This window comes from Mustela erminea, chromosome 19 (genome assembly GCF_009829155.1).
Source record: "Mustela erminea isolate mMusErm1 chromosome 19, mMusErm1.Pri, whole genome shotgun sequence".
Lineage (NCBI taxonomy): Eukaryota > Metazoa > Chordata > Mammalia > Carnivora > Mustelidae > Mustela > Mustela erminea.
The window spans coordinates 3,478,873-3,493,585 of record NC_045632.1 but is presented as its reverse complement, the minus strand read 5'-3'; the positions used below and the strand labels follow the sequence as shown (position 1 = coordinate 3,493,585).

At 58.7% G+C, this 14,713-nt stretch overlaps 1 protein-coding gene across 1 annotated transcript in view; it reads left to right on the top strand.

The window, feature by feature from the left end:
* The window catches only part of ZC3H4 (zinc finger CCCH-type containing 4), a 41,626-nt gene extending 28,888 nt beyond the window's left edge, over window positions 1-12,738 (top strand). Inside the window, 5 exon segments of the mRNA XM_032326399.1 lie at window positions 3,926-4,060; window positions 4,062-4,285; window positions 4,492-4,835; window positions 7,470-7,721; window positions 8,921-12,738. Coding sequence (XP_032182290.1) covers window positions 3,926-4,060; window positions 4,062-4,285; window positions 4,492-4,835; window positions 7,470-7,721; window positions 8,921-10,440 — 2,475 coding nt within the window. The 3' untranslated portion in view covers window positions 10,441-12,738.
* Window positions 12,739-14,713: the final 1,975 nt, after the last annotated feature.

Sequence of the window (14,713 nt, the reverse complement as noted above, 5' to 3'; positions counted from 1 at the left end):
AATTGCGGATCAGTCCTTGCTTTCGCAGCAATGCGCGTGGCCCAGGGTGGGAGATGCTGGGTAAGGAGATGAGCACGGGGAGCCAGTCGGGTCCTGGGCTGAGGCCTGAGTGAGGGATGAGGGAAGCGAAGTCGTGGGGTTGGGGTTGTGTGGTCCGCAGGCTGTGCGGGGAGAGCTGAAGCCCTGTTTGCCGAGAAGCTCAAGTCCCGAGTGTACAGGGCCCAAGGAGGTGTAAGAGCTCGGGGGAGGCCCGCTCACTGGGGAGCTGCAGTGCCCCTACCGAGACCAGCCATCGGGCCAGAGCTCCAGTTCCTGGTGTTAATCGCGAATTCATTAAACGCCCAGTATGTGGTGGCAAACAGTGGCACAGATGCCACCGTAGCCTCGCTCCCCAGAGCTGTTGGTCGAGAGGAGAAAGGGACGTTCCAGCTGATAGGTGGTGCAGAGAAGCCTGGTCTCCAGAGGCAGGGGTCTGGAGGGCCCTGAGGAAGAGGACAGCATTGAGGCAGCGCTGGGAGGAGGGATGGAGCGGGGCCTGCTGGGTGCGAGCTTGGGAAGCCAGGCAGTGTGGCCCTTTCAGTGGCCAGAGCCTGTGGCCCCTTCCCGTCCACAGCAGGGGAGGAAGTTGTGGTCAAAGTTGTTCCTGTTGAATGAGGTGTAACCTTGTCAGGTTTTGCCTACTGTTTGAGGGCATTGAGTTGCCATTGAAGGAAGCATCTCGAGGGACAGACGTGTGGCCATGTTGGTGGTAGTTTGCGCTGTTGGTGAGCAGAGTGGTGCGGGGAAACTAGAAACCACAGGGGTTGGAGGCAGGGGTGGAGTCTTGGCCAGAGGGCAGGTGGGCCGTTTGGGAGGTCCAGGCAATAACTCAGGAACAGTGTGTGGGAGAGGAACCCTGATCCTGTCTTGGGGCTCGGGAGGTAGAGGGGCCATCCTTCATAACAACCCCACTCGTGGCGGGTAGAGGGGGAGAAGGCTCAGGGACTGAAGCGCCTTGGGGCAGAGCGGATACCTGTAGCCTTGCAGGTAGATGGGTCTAACTGAAGCTTGAGGGTAGGCGGGACCTCGGGGCTGGGGTCTCCCCTGCATACTGCCGAGGTGAGGTGATAGTGCAGGGGAGACCCCTTCCCCTTGAAAAGCACACCAAATAGCAGAGCCAGGCCAGCTGAAGCTTTGAAGCTTTGACTTTGTGCCCCCAGACGGCCCAACCCCCTCACCTCTACCATCTTCTGCTCTGAAGTCCTGGGAATGCAGAGGGAGATGCGGCTCTTAGCTTTCTTTGCTTGCTGGTCCAGCAGGGGTGAGGCGGTGCCAGGCTCCTGCCGGACTCTGGCCTGGGCGCTAGGGACACAGCAGCTAGGAGATGAATCCAGTCCTAGGGCGGATTCTGATTACACACTAGGATTGGGGCGCTGGTGGGAATGTGCAGGGAGCCCAGAGGTGCTCCAACAAACTGACTTACGAAGGCTCAGTGAGCAGGTGACCCCTGGCCAAGTGACAGGAAGAGGAAGGAGGGGCATTTGCGGAGCAAGGGAAGCTGAGCCAGCAGCAGCTGCCCGCCCGGGTCAGGACCCAGAGGGGCCACCTCGCTGGGCAGGAAGCAGGCAGAATGTGGGGGCCTTGAGGCCTGCGGGGTCTGCGCCGGCCTGGCTCCCCACTGAGAGCGACACACTGTCTTCGCACTGCTCTAGGCGTTTGTTAAATGTGGTTCCGGTTCCCACTTGGACCGCACCTAGAATCAGCAGGGTTCCAAGGGACAGAAGGTTCCCGTTGATTGGTTGTCGGAGTATCCTAGCACCCCTGGACCCTGCTGTCTCTGGGCACAGGTACTGCTTCTGACATTGAGGAGAGAGAGAAGCTGGGAGCACCTGACGGCCTCCTGGAAGCCCTGCTGCCACCGCCCGCACTCCCGCCAGCCTCGGGTGCAGGAGCAGGGGGTGGTCTTGGGGTAGGGCCAACCCTGAGACACTAGCTAGGGATGGGCCATCTCTAAGCCCCATGTTAGGATGCACTGAGGTGTCTGTGCTCAGGTCCCCAAGATGACGCAGGACCAAGCAGGTAGCCACCACGGGCAGAGGCTGGAAAAATCAGGCACCGTCTTCCAAGAGTCCTCACCCCGTGTAGTCACGAGGGCCATGCTTTTAACCCTCAGGTTGTGACAGCACTTGAGGAATGTTCTCAAATGGGGGTGCATGGTCGGGGCTTGGTCAATGCCCAGGGTGTTGCCTCTGCCTGGCGTGCACCAAAATCCCAGAATCCCAGAGGACATGGTATGTTTCAGCGGCAAGCACGTTGTCCATGTGAACACTTTAGGCACAGTGAGCACCTCTTATTAGTTAGGGAATGTTAGAGGATCCCTCTCCCTGAAATCTAGGTGCCCAGACACCAGCCCCAGACCTTCCAAGGAAAACAGCCAAGACTGCTGTGTTAACTTTCTGCGCAGGGTCCTAATTGGTGAGACATTCTGCTCCAATAGCTCATCTCCTCTGTCCTCTGCCCGGGGTCAGTGGGGGACAGCTACACATACAGGCTTACAGAGCTCAGGCAGTGCTGTGAAGGGTGCTGATGGTGGTCCAGCAGTGAACGCAGAACATCAGGACAGTCACATTGAGTTGACCTTTAGTAAGAGACCCCACCATTTGGGGGACACAGAGCCACCGTTAAGAATAGAGGGGGTACGCCTGGGTGGCTCAGTTGGTTAAGCAGCTGCCTTCGGCTCAGGTCATGATCCCAGCGTCCTGGGATCGAGTCCCACATCGGGCTCCTTGCTCAGCAGGGAGCCTGCTTCTTCCTCTGCCTCTGCCTGCCATTCTGTCTGCCTGTGCTCGCTCTCTCCCTCTCTCTCTCTGATAAATAAATAAAATCTTTAAAAAAAAAAAAAAGAAAGGAAAGGGAAAGGTGGCGCAGTCATTGTGCATCTGCTTGGCCTCGGGTCATGATCCCAGGATTGAGCCCCACATCAGGCTCCCGGCTCAGCCAGAAGCCTGCTTCTCCCTCTCTCACTCCCCCTCTTTTTTTTTTTTTTTTTCTCACTCCCCCTCTTAAGTTCCCTCTCTTGCTGTGTGTCTCTCTCTCTGTCAAATAAATAATTAAAATCTTAAAAAAAAAAGAATAGAGGGAAAGACAGACACTCAGGAAGAAAGCTGGTTCCAGCCTGGGTACTGCAGAGGAAAGAACTCAGCTGTCCCCGGGATTGGCATGAGGCCGGGTCCTCAGGGTCGAGGAGCCCCAGGCGCCGCAGAAGCAAGTGAAGCCGAGGGGTGTGGCCCTGTCCTCCCAGACACCCAGCCCTGCTGTCAGGCCCTGTGGCTCAGGGTAGGGATTCGGGGTCTAATTACAAGTGTGGTGAGAGGCCCATAGGATTCCAACAGGACAATGGCATGTTAGCCCTTGTAGCATGCTACAGCATGGATAAACCCAGCGGGCGTGCCCATTGAAAGAAGCCAGTCACCAGAGGCCACAGGGCAAGAGTCTGGTTGTGTGACCTGTCCGGAGCAGGCAGGTCACGGAGATGCCAAGCAGATGAGAGGTTGCGGGGGGCTGGAGGTGGGGCTAACAGGTACGGGGCCTTCTTTTGGGGTGACGGGAAGGTTCTGGAACTGGTACAGGTGGTGGTTGTATAACCTTATGTCTGTACTTAATGCCACTGAATTTTTCAGAAGGGAAAACTAGTACCTTTTGTGTTCCGCATGTTTTGCTATGAATAGGAGCGGCGTCCCCCCCCACCCCAGCCGCCAGGGGTCACAGAGCAGGTGGGACAGCGGCGTGGGACGATGATTCTTACGCCAAAGAGGCTTTGTGCTCCTTGTCTTTATGCTTGTGAGGGCTACAGGGTCCTCGTGTTTTGAGGTTTTGTGTTCTGAGAAACTTTGGCTCCCTGCGTGGGAGGCACGTGTCCTACGTCTCCCTTTGTTCTCACATGCAGATGTTGGCTGACGATGCAGAAGCAGGTGCTGAGGATGAGAAGGAAGTGGAGGAACTGAAGAAGCAGGGCATCAACCCCCTGCCCAAGCCACCTCCGGGCGTGGGGCTCCTGCCCACCCCACCTCGGCCCCCCGGCCCCCCCAGCCCCAACCTCTCCCAATGGCAGGCCCATGCAGGGCGGTCCCCCGCCCCCGCCTCCGCCCCCGCCCCCACCCCCTGGGCCCCCTCAGATGCCCATGCCGGTGCACGAGCCGCTGTCCCCCCAGCAGCTGCAGCAGGACATGTACAACAAGAAGATCCCCTCCTTGTTTGAGATCGTGGTGCGGCCCACGGGCCAGCTGGCTGAGAAGCTGGGCGTGAGGTGAGTGCCCTAGGTCCCCCCACCCCCCAAGTTAGGCTTGGGGGTGGCTCTGGCCTCAGCCAGGCTCTTATGCTGGGGGCCTGTCACCATGAGCCTGGTCTGGAGCCCTCTGTGACCAGCTGCGTGGATGTCTCCGTGTCTCCTACTAGTGTGGCCACCGTTCTTGCTCCACAGTCCCTCTCACGAGCGTCATTTCTTCTCCCTAGGTTCCCTGGACCCGGAGGACCCCCAGGGCCAATGGGCCCGGGGCCCAATATGGGCCCCCCGGGGCCCATGGGGGGCCCAATGCATCCCGACATGCATCCCGACATGCACCCCGACATGCATCCGGACATGCACCCCGACATGCACCCCGACATGCCGATGGGCCCTGGCATGAACCCTGGCCCGCCCATGGGACCTGGTGGTCCCCCAATGATGCCCTATGGTCCTGGAGACTCTCCACATTCTGGAATGATGCCCCCCATCCCGCCATCCCAGAACTTCTATGAGAACTTCTACCAGCAGCAGGAGGGCATGGAGATGGAGCCTGGACTCCTCGGGGATGCAGGTGCGCGGGCCGGGCTGGGGGCCTGGGGGGCCGCCACAGTGGGCACTGGGGACGTAGTCGGGAAGACCTGGGTTTTTGCTTCCGTCCGAGTCTTTCAGAGCATGAATCCAACTCCATCTCTGTCCCATGAGTGCTTGCACGTTTTCAGTGACGGGGCATTCACTACCTGTTGAGGTTGAATGGAGTCTTGTGATCTTATCGCTGTAATTTATTTAACATTTTACACATTTTGATGGGTGTGCCTGGAATTGGGACCATGGGAAATCAGAGGGGTGGGTGTGGAGGGCTTTGGGCTCTGAGGCGGAGGCACTCTCTCCAGAGTGGCCTCTTTCCAGACAGTTCTGGGCTTGGGGCTGCTGGTGTTGGCCCTGTGCCTCTGCTTGTCCTGTCCCCGTGACTCACCATCTTTCTTCCATCTTTCCTTCCTTCCTTAAACAAGAGCATGTGTTGGTAACGACTCGTGCCTGCCAGACGAGGGCTTGACCGGCTGTGCCGTGGCTTTCAGGGGGCAGGGGTGTGCCTGCTGCTGCCACAGGGCGGCCGTGGTCCTTGCCTCAGCCGCACTATAGTTGAGGGAACCAGACCACAATGTGGAAGCTCATTTCAGCATCGATCGTTCCTCGAGAAAGCCTGGCAGGTGTTTGTGTTAGAGGGTGGGGCCAGACAGGTCAGGAGCGTTAGTAGATGGGGACAGTGTGGGGAGAGTCGGCAGAGGCCTCTGAAGAGGGGAGGAGGCCCAAGTGCAGAGCAGCCGCATAGCTCGGCGAGGGAAGTTGGGGGATCCAGGTCCCTGCATGAGACTCAGACGAGGTGGCCTCATGGGGAGAACGCTGGGGAGCAGGCAGAGGCATTCAAGGGTGGCGGGTAGGAGCTGCAGTGGAGTCAGGGAAGCTTCTGGGCTGCTGTGGAATCTTCTGGGCAAAGGTGGTGGCAATGGGGCAGGAATTGGCAGGGCTGGGCTTCATGGTGTGCAGATAGTGCCTGGGGGGGCCAGTGGGTCTCCTTGGACACGCACTATAGGGTGGGAAGGAGCGGTGCGGCCGGGTCCTGGCTGGAGGCTTAGGCCATCCCGGTGCCAGGAGTCTTCTGGAGAGAGCCAAGCTGTGGTGGGTGGGGAGCACCCCTCTTTGGCTGCCTTGTGAAGCAAGAGGCGCCCATCTGACCGCCGGGTGGAGACCTGGAAGGGCATCGGGGAGGTCCGCAAGCTGCGGCAGCTGCGGGGGCGTCAGCGCCAGGAGCAGGAGCTTCAGAGCTGTTCTTAAATCCATGTAATAATGTATGTGGAAAAGGGTCTGGCTGTGGAGGGCAAGCACGTGCGCAAGCTGGTGACAGCAGGTGTCTCTAGAGTAACTCGCTCTAATTCCCGTATCAGGAAATCCACCCTTTTAAAGCGTGTCACTCGGTGGTGTCTCCTGTGTTCGCAGTCGTGTAGCTTTCGAGGAATTCCTCAGGGCCGCATGCTGTGTGCAGGGGGACCTGGGGCCTTTGTTCTTAGGGCATGCCAAGCTCTGTGCTGGAGGGCCGCCCAGCATAGGCTTGCCACCAAGTTCATGTGTCCTGAAGTTCAGGGGCTAAAAGGAGGTGACCTTTCACTTTCCGCTTTATATGCTTTGTGGATGAAATATTCACAAATCCTTTGAACCCTTTAAGTTTAACCTAAATTACGGCACTGGCCACATTCAGACTCTCGGGGGGATAGGACAGTGGTGGGCGAGTCATGCAGTGCAAGTACGGAACACTTCCTCACTGCAGAGCATCCTGGGAGGGGGCCGTGCTGAGCAGACCTCTTCTGTCTCAGTCTGTCTCAGCGAGAGCGCACACACACACAGTCTCTGCGCACAGCTGCCCTGCCTGGGCTCTCTTGTGGCTGGAGTTTGTGGAGGTCAGCGGCTGAGGCCAGGCACCTGCCCGCTCTCAGGAGTGAAGGCAGACCCTTCTGCCTTGTGCTTCCTAGACGCTGTGTGGGAGCAGCGCACTTAGGAACAGTGTGCGGAGCTCGGGGACCCAGAAAGGAAGGAGGGAGGAGGAGGAATCTTCCAGGAGCCTCTGGCTTGACCTGTGGCCGTAGCCAGAGTTTGGTTATTGCCTTTTGTTTATAAGTCTTCGTTTGCCGTGGTTGAGCTTGTAAGATGAGCTCACTATGAGATGTGGTGTGTTTTTTTCCTGATTGTTACAAAGAAACCACAAAATGAATGCTCGTTGCCAGTAATTAGAAGAGGTCAGAAACTCGTGGGGTCAAAAGTGAAGAATCTGTCCGCCCTCTCTCCCAAATCTCACCCCCAGAGGGACTGTTTCTTGTCTGTCTTCACAGCCTGTTCTTTGCGTTTTGTAAACATCTGTCTGACGTTCTGTCCTGTTTTCACTTCATGAGCATTTGCCCGCATTACTAAATTATGCTGTGAACCCCATTTTCAGGGGCTGCATCCTGGGTGGGGACACCCTCGTTGCCCGCTCCGTTCCTTGCTGTTGGGCTTTCTGTGGGGACCATCCTGGGGTGGTGGGGGGGAGGGACGGGCTACACATCATCACCCATCACCATTGGGGGTGGTTCACCAATGAGGGGGCGCAGAGGGGGTTGGCGTTGGTGCCGCGAGGCCCTTCCCGACATGAACCCTCGGTTCTTCCCTGCCACAGAAGACTACGGGCACTACGAAGAGCTGCCGGGGGAGCCTGGGGAGCACCTCTTCCCCGAGCACCCTCTGGAGCCCGACAGCTTCTCTGAGGGAGGGCCCCCAGGCCGGCCGAAGCCGGGCGGCGGTGTCCCCGACTTCCTGCCCTCAGCCCAGAGGGCCCTGTACCTGAGGATCCAGCAGAAGCAGCAGGAGGAGGAGGAGAGAGCGAGGAGGCTGGCTGAGAGCAGCAAGCAGGACCGGGAGAATGAGGAAGGCATGTGTCCTCCCCAGGGGCAGGGGCGTCCCCTGACAGGCACAGGCCCCCCCGGGCCACTGTGCAGTGGAGAGGTGGGGGATGCCTAGGTGGGGTTTTGTGTCGGAAAGGAGCCTGTGGTCAGGGAGGACCCCTGCCCAGGGCCGTGAAGCCAGGCTGGGGCTTCTGCATTGCCTGTGCCCGAGAAAATTGGAAGTCAGGGCTGCCCTTTGTGTCTTGGGGGTCAGGAGAGACACTGATCCCGTAGAGGAGGGAGGTGGGCTGGTCCCTGGAGGAGACAGCAGGATTTCTGATAGGATTTCCCTTCTGCACCCTTTCAGAAGAGACTCAGAGTTGATGCTCACAGCTCCCCTTGCCCTAGACCACGTTCTCAGGAAGTCAGCAGATGACAGCAAGTTGCTGACATAAACCAGTGATAATTAGCCGTCACAGCTGGCAGGTTGCTCAGTGCCACACCGCGGAACTGGTGGCATCCAGCCCAGTAGGAAATGGGGCTGACAAATGGTGTCTAGAACCAGGAGCCGGAGGCTGCATATGGCTTTTGTAGGAGCCTGGGAGCAGGTGGGGACAGTGGGAAGAGCGGACAGTGCCCTCCCTTGGTGGCTCCGGCTTCACCTACTTGGAAGGTTTCTGAGTGAGCCCACCAGGGCCCCGTCTCTTCCCAGCCAGTGACTGCCCTTCCCCGGGGCGTGGTTAACGTTTTGAGGGGCCTGGGGGCCAGTGTCCGTGGGCCCTGAGTGCAGTGAGAGCGGAGTCAGTGGTAGCTGCTCCCAGGTACCCAAGGCTGGGCCTGCCATGCTGGGACCTCAGTCCACAGTGGGTGAGGACGAGGTGGCAGAGCCCTGGGCTAGGATTCTGAGCCCAGTCCCTGCTCTGCTCCCCATCTCGTGGCACTGTCCACACTTCTGCTTTCTGGTCTGTCAAATGGGCATGATAATAACATCACCTCTCGGGTGGTCGTGAGGATTACTAAGACAGCACTTAGAGCACTGCTGGCACATGGGGAAAGGTCTAGAAACATTAGCCAGGGACCTGCCAGTCCCTGTGCTCCACTGTTTGTGGCAGCCCGCGGAGGGAGGGGAAACTGAGGTTCTCAGAGGTAAGAGGCAGAGGAGCCACTCACCCAGAGGGCTGCTGTGGGGTCCAGGAGTGGTTGCCGCTGGTCACTCATGTTTCTCCTTCTTTCTGTTCTTTCTTAGGTGACACTGGGAACTGGTACTCCAGTGACGAGGACGAGGGCGGGAGCAGTGTCACTTCCATCCTGAAGACCCTGAGGCAGCAGACGTCTAGTAGACCCCAGGCTTCCGTTGGGGACCTGAGCAACAGTGGGCTGGGGGATCCCCGCCTCCAGAAAGGACACCCCACAGGAGGCCGGCTGGCTGACCCTCGCCTCAGCCGGGACCCCAGACTCACCCGCCACGCCGAGGCTTCCACTGGGTCTGGCCCAGGAGACACAGGGCCCTCCGACCCTCGGCTGGCTCGCTCCCTGCCCCCCGCAAAACCCGAAGGCGGCCTTCATTCCAGCCCTGCAGGCCCCAGCGGCACCAAGGGGTCTGGACCACCCCCTACGGAAGAGGAAGAAGGGGAGCGGGCCCTGCGGGAGAAGGCCATGACCATTCCCCTGGACCCTCTCCCGGGGCACCCGCTGCGGGACCCGAGGTCACAGCTGCAGCAGTTCAGCCACATCAAGAAAGATGTGACCCTGAGCAAGCCAAGCTTTGCCCGCACCGTGCTCTGGAACCCCGAGGACCTGATCCCTCTGCCCATCCCCAAGCAGGACGCGGTGCCCCCTGTCCCTGCGGCCCTGCAGTCCATGCCCACCCTGGATCCCAGGCTGCACCGTGCTACTGCCACGGGCCCCCCCAACCCCCGACAGCGCCTGGGCACCTCCACAGACCCCGGCGCACCCGGCTCCAACCTGCCTGACTTTGAGCTCCTCTCTCGCATCCTTAAGACAGTCAATGCCACGGGCCCCTCAGCGGCCGCGGGCTCCAGCGATAAGCCCAGTGACCCCCGAGTCCGGAAGGTACCCACTGACCCTCGGCTCCAGAAACCAGCAGACTCTGCTGCCTCCTCCCGGGCTGCTAAGTCTGGTCCCACCGAAGCTTCGTCTCCTGCCGGCAGCCCCAGCGGGGAGTCCTCCCCACCAGCCACCGCCCCCTACGACCCCCGAGTGCTGGCTGCCGGTGGGCTGGGCCAGGGCAGCGGGAGTGGGCAGAGCAGTGTGCTGAGTGGCATCAGCCTCTACGACCCCAGGACTCCCAACGCCGGGGGCAAAACTGCAGAGCCGGCTGCCGATGCAGGCGCCCAGCCCAAGGGCCCCGAGGGCAATGGCAGGAGCTCTGCCGCCAAGGCCAAGGAGCCCCCATTCGTCCGCAAGTCCGCCCTGGAACAGCCAGAGTCCACGAAGCCCACTGCGGATGGGGGTGCTGCCACAGCCACGGACAGATACAACAGCTACAACCGGCCCCGGCCCAAGGCCGCTGCAGCCCCCACCGCCACCCCGGGCGCCCCGCCACCAGAGGGCGCCTCGCCCCAGCCCGGCGTGCACAACCTGCCTGTGCCCACCCTCTTTGGGACTGTGAAACAGACGCCCAAGACGGGCTCTGGGAGCCCATTTGCTGGCAACAGCCCAGCCCGTGAGGGCGAGCAGGACGCGGGGTCCCTGAAAGATGTTTTTAAAGGCTTTGACCCCACTGCCTCCCCCTTTTGCCAGTAGTGTTAAGCTGGAGTCAAGTGCTCCCTGCACCCCACCCTGCCCAGGGCAATATTGAAGGGCAGCAACCGGAGTTGAGAACTTGGGGGGAGGGGGGGGCTCGGGTGTTTTTTTTGTTTTTGTTTTTTTTCTTTTTTTTCTCTCTCCATGTCTCTCTCGCTTTCTCTCTTTCTTTTTCTCTCTTTTTCTTAATAGTACTTTCTTTACAACGTATAAAATGTATATAACCATTTTCAGTCCGTTCTGGTCAGTGCTGCGGGGCACCCGGGCTCCCGCCAAGAAAACAAGCTCCTGCATGTAAACAGGTGTGAGTCCCCTGGGCCCCGGCCCCAGCTGGCACGTCCTCTGGCCTGGCTCAGTTCTCAGGGACTCTGTGAAGGCTGGAGCCCCAGTCTGGTGGCTGGGTGTCCAGTGGGTTTTCTGGGCAAAGCTTGGCCCCTCCTCCGCCCCTGCCCGCCCCTGAGGACAAAGGGAACTGTAGGTGTCAGAGGCACTGAAGGCGGCTCATCCCCCGCCAGCGAGGAGAGATGAAGCCGAGACAGCGAGCAGGCCTGGCCTGGAAGCAGGTCCAGGCGCTTCTAGAACCCCATCCCTTGTACAGGGCGCAGGTCCTGACCACCTGCTTCAGGGACCGAAGGAAGGAGACGATGTGAGAGAAAGGCAGAGCCCTTGGAAGCTGCCTGGGCCGGGAGAAGCAGAGGTGCCTGCTCCTGTCTGCTGCGGATCCGCACTCCGGCCTCCCCGCTGCCGTCCGTCCAGAGTTCGTCCTCAGATCCGCAACCCCACCCGCATCAGAAGACTCCAGGGTGAGAGATGGACCTGGAGGTGGCAGGGCTGGTGCGGGGCGGCCTGCCCCCAAAGCTGCCTCCAGGGGGGCAGGCTCCGCAGACTGCGTGTTTTCTGTCAGTATTAGCTCCTGTCTTGTCCCGTCCATTGCGGCCACGCCTCCTCCCCTCAGGCTGGGGGTCTTTCGTGGTCCTCAGGAGCCAGAGCACCCAGTGTGCCGGCCCCAGCCCCTCGGATAGCTCACGGATCCGTGACGTGGCCGCTCCCCCAAGGCTGCCGACAGAGAGCCCCAGGTGGTTCGTTCTTGGCAAAGTGTTTCCGCTCCCTGCTTGCTTTGAACCTCCTTGCATCGTATCTAACTTAGAGTCCGTGGTTTTGGCGTGTTTGGTTTTCTTCCCAGCTGACAAGTACGTGGGTTCAGAGGCGTGTCACGGTGTTGGATTTTGAGGGCTTGAGGAAAGGGCAGGAGACTAGCCAGGGCAGTGGGGGGTCTTGCCGGGCTCTCTCCCAGAGTGAGCGCAGCAGGACCCCTGCTTGCAGGTGGAGGGTGTGGAACCAGAAACCTGCATCCCGCTTCCCTCCTCCGGCTGAGCCGGGGTGGGAGCAGACAAGTCAGCACTGGGCTCTCCCACCTGCCCCAGGACCCTGGCTGAGGCCACTTGAGTAGAAACAGAGCCGGCTGTCTCTTGTCTTTTTCTTATCCCATCACCGCACCCGCCTTGCTTAAGGCCCCACCTATTCCTTGTTAATAAGGAGGAAACCTGATGACCCAGCTGAAGGGTTTCCCTTCCCACCTCGTTGCGGTGGGAGGTGAGTCAGGTTCTTAGACCAAACCCCTCTCCCCGGAAAAAGAAAAAAACAGTCGTTGAGTTTGGGGCCGGAAGCTAGGGCCGGAGAAGGCAGCCCACAAGGTCAGTGCGCCGTGATCAGGTTGGTTTGGTTTGTCTCTGTCTTTTTGGTTTTTTTTGTTTTTAAACAATCATTAGTGAGATTTTTCTTCAGCCACCCGTGTTGGCCTTGAAGCAAAGGGCTGTAGCCCTGGATGTTTGTAAAAATGAGAATACACAGTGTGGCTGTGGGTTGGTTTTTTTTTTTTCCCCCCTCCCTCCTTTGAAAATTTTCTTTTGTAAAAGCAAAATTAAATACTTTTTTAAAACCGAAATCTGTGGATGAAATAGACGCTGGAGCCCTCCTGTCGGAATATTCAGCCTAAGAACCTCATGGGACTATGAATTCCCCCGAAATTTCCATTTGCCATCAGGCCAAGCTTTTAAAAACAAAATGTTCTCTAACCAGGATTGTAACAAAAGTGTAAATACTACTTCAGAGTTGAGAGTTGATGGTGCAAATATGTATATAGCGTACTGTATTTTTACAATGATCATCGCATGACTGTCCCAGCTCCCTTTTTGTACTCCTTATCTGTCTTCCAGAAATGTCACCTGCCCTTTCTCCTGTGGTCTCTTAATCCAATAATTGTATTACTGCCATTAAAGGATGCAGTTATTTTAAAAATTCCCGCGGTCTTGCCTCTCCATGCTGCCCGCCCCGTCCCTCGCCCCCAGAATGAAAAACCCTGGATCTACTCTCTTGGTGGCCAGCCCCTGGGTGACATTCATGATGACACCGGGGGATCGGGGCCTCCAAACAGCTTGCACTTAGGGTTGGAACCTGCCTCCCAGAGTTTCCAAGCTCCCACTCTGGGCCAGTGTCAGCACTCAGAGTCACAGTGGTGAGCGCCACGGAAGGGGTCGGTGGCGAACAAGCAGGGCAACTGCGCCGGCTGCCAGGGAGCCCTGACCCCTACAGACTGGACGTGTATGTCTCCTCAAAATTCAGACGTTAACACACCGATGCCCCCATCGCACCCCGTGCCACCGTGTTAGGAGGTGAGGCCTCTGGGAGGTGGTGAGGTCGGGGGGTTGGAGCCCTTCCACCGGTTGCCGGTATAAGCTGGTAAGCTCTAAGTTCATGTCCACATTTCAGGATGCCATCTTTGAATTTCTCCCCATTCATCCGTATTGAGTGAGTTGGCGATTTCACCTGCAACTCAAAACTCCCGACTCAGCTGGCTTAAACAGCCGGGAGTTCGGCACCTTAGCGAGAAGGTCAACAGGGCAGTTCCGGGGTGGGTCACTTTGGAGGGAACTCCAGTCACACAGGTTTGGGCTGACGTTCATACTGCTGGTCGTGCCCTCCTAGTCGCGATTTGGCGAGGGCACCTCTGCCTCGCCCTGCCAAGTGCAGAAGCCAGGAAGGAACTCTCCCGGCTTCCTCATGAGCAAGGGAGCACTTCTGGAAACCCCTCAGCACACTTCTTGTCTGGTCTCGTCCGCCCTCCGTGGTTGGTTGCTGGCAAGGGGGACACTGGAGTCTCACATTCTGTGCTTGATCAAAGATCCGGCATCCTGAGGCCAAGCACATGAACACCCGCGTGGCTTGCAGTGCCGGGAAGGCACGGGGGTTGAGAGCCGCAGTGGTGACGCAGCCAGCAGCCGTGTGGTGGGCGGCCCTGGGCTCCAGCAGAGGCAACGTGCTGGCTGGGGCAGGGACCTGCACCCAGGAGGCTGGCAGGTCCTGAAGAGCCTCGAAGGCCTTGCTACAGACATGGGCAGGGAAGAGCGTGGAGAGTACGCAGTCGAGTAAGGACCAGACTGGAGGCTAGAACCTTCCTTCCAACAGGGGTGTGGGAAATGGATTGGCTAGGACGAGATGGGGGTGCGGGGAGCCTGGTGGGAAGACAAAGCAAGAGGAGTAGGGGGCTGGGAAACCAGAGGACCCGAGACTCAGGGTGTAGGTAGGAATTGGTACAGTGACACATGAAGGATGACAGAGATGGGGGGTCGGAGAGCATGTCTGAGCAGCCCAGTGGAGGGCAGCTCCCTCACTGAGATGGCGCTGGGGAGGACGAGGTGTTCTGGGTCGAGGCTGTGGGGGGGCCCCTGCATAGAGTTGGTTGACAGCTCGAGGGTAGAGCCCTGAGTGTCACTGTTGGAAAGAAAAACAGAGCCTGAGAACAGAAGGGGCCTGTGAGCATCGGCCAGTGAGTGAGGCCGAGAGCCATGTTGAGAACCTTCTACTTACAAGATGACTGGGGCTTCGGGATTGGCACCTGTGCCAGTGCCCTCGGGCACCTGACCCGACCCACCGCCCAGGCTCTACAGGTGTGCACGTGGGCCTATACTTGCTTTGTCAGAGGCTTGGCCATCTGCTCATCCGTCTCCACCCACAGAACACAGCCCCACAAATCCTACAGCGTGTGTGTCATCAACCAGAGTTCAGAATTCACATTCCTTTTTTTTTTTTTTTAAGGTGCAATTCCCATATCATGAAATGCACAGAACTTCCATGTACACTCGTGGAGCTTTGAGAAATGCGTTCAACTGTGTCCCCCAAACCCCAATGAATACAGAGAAAGTTCCCTCACATTCCCTCCGGGTCAGTCCCAGCACCGAGCCCCAGGACAGGAGACTGCAATTATTTACTTGCT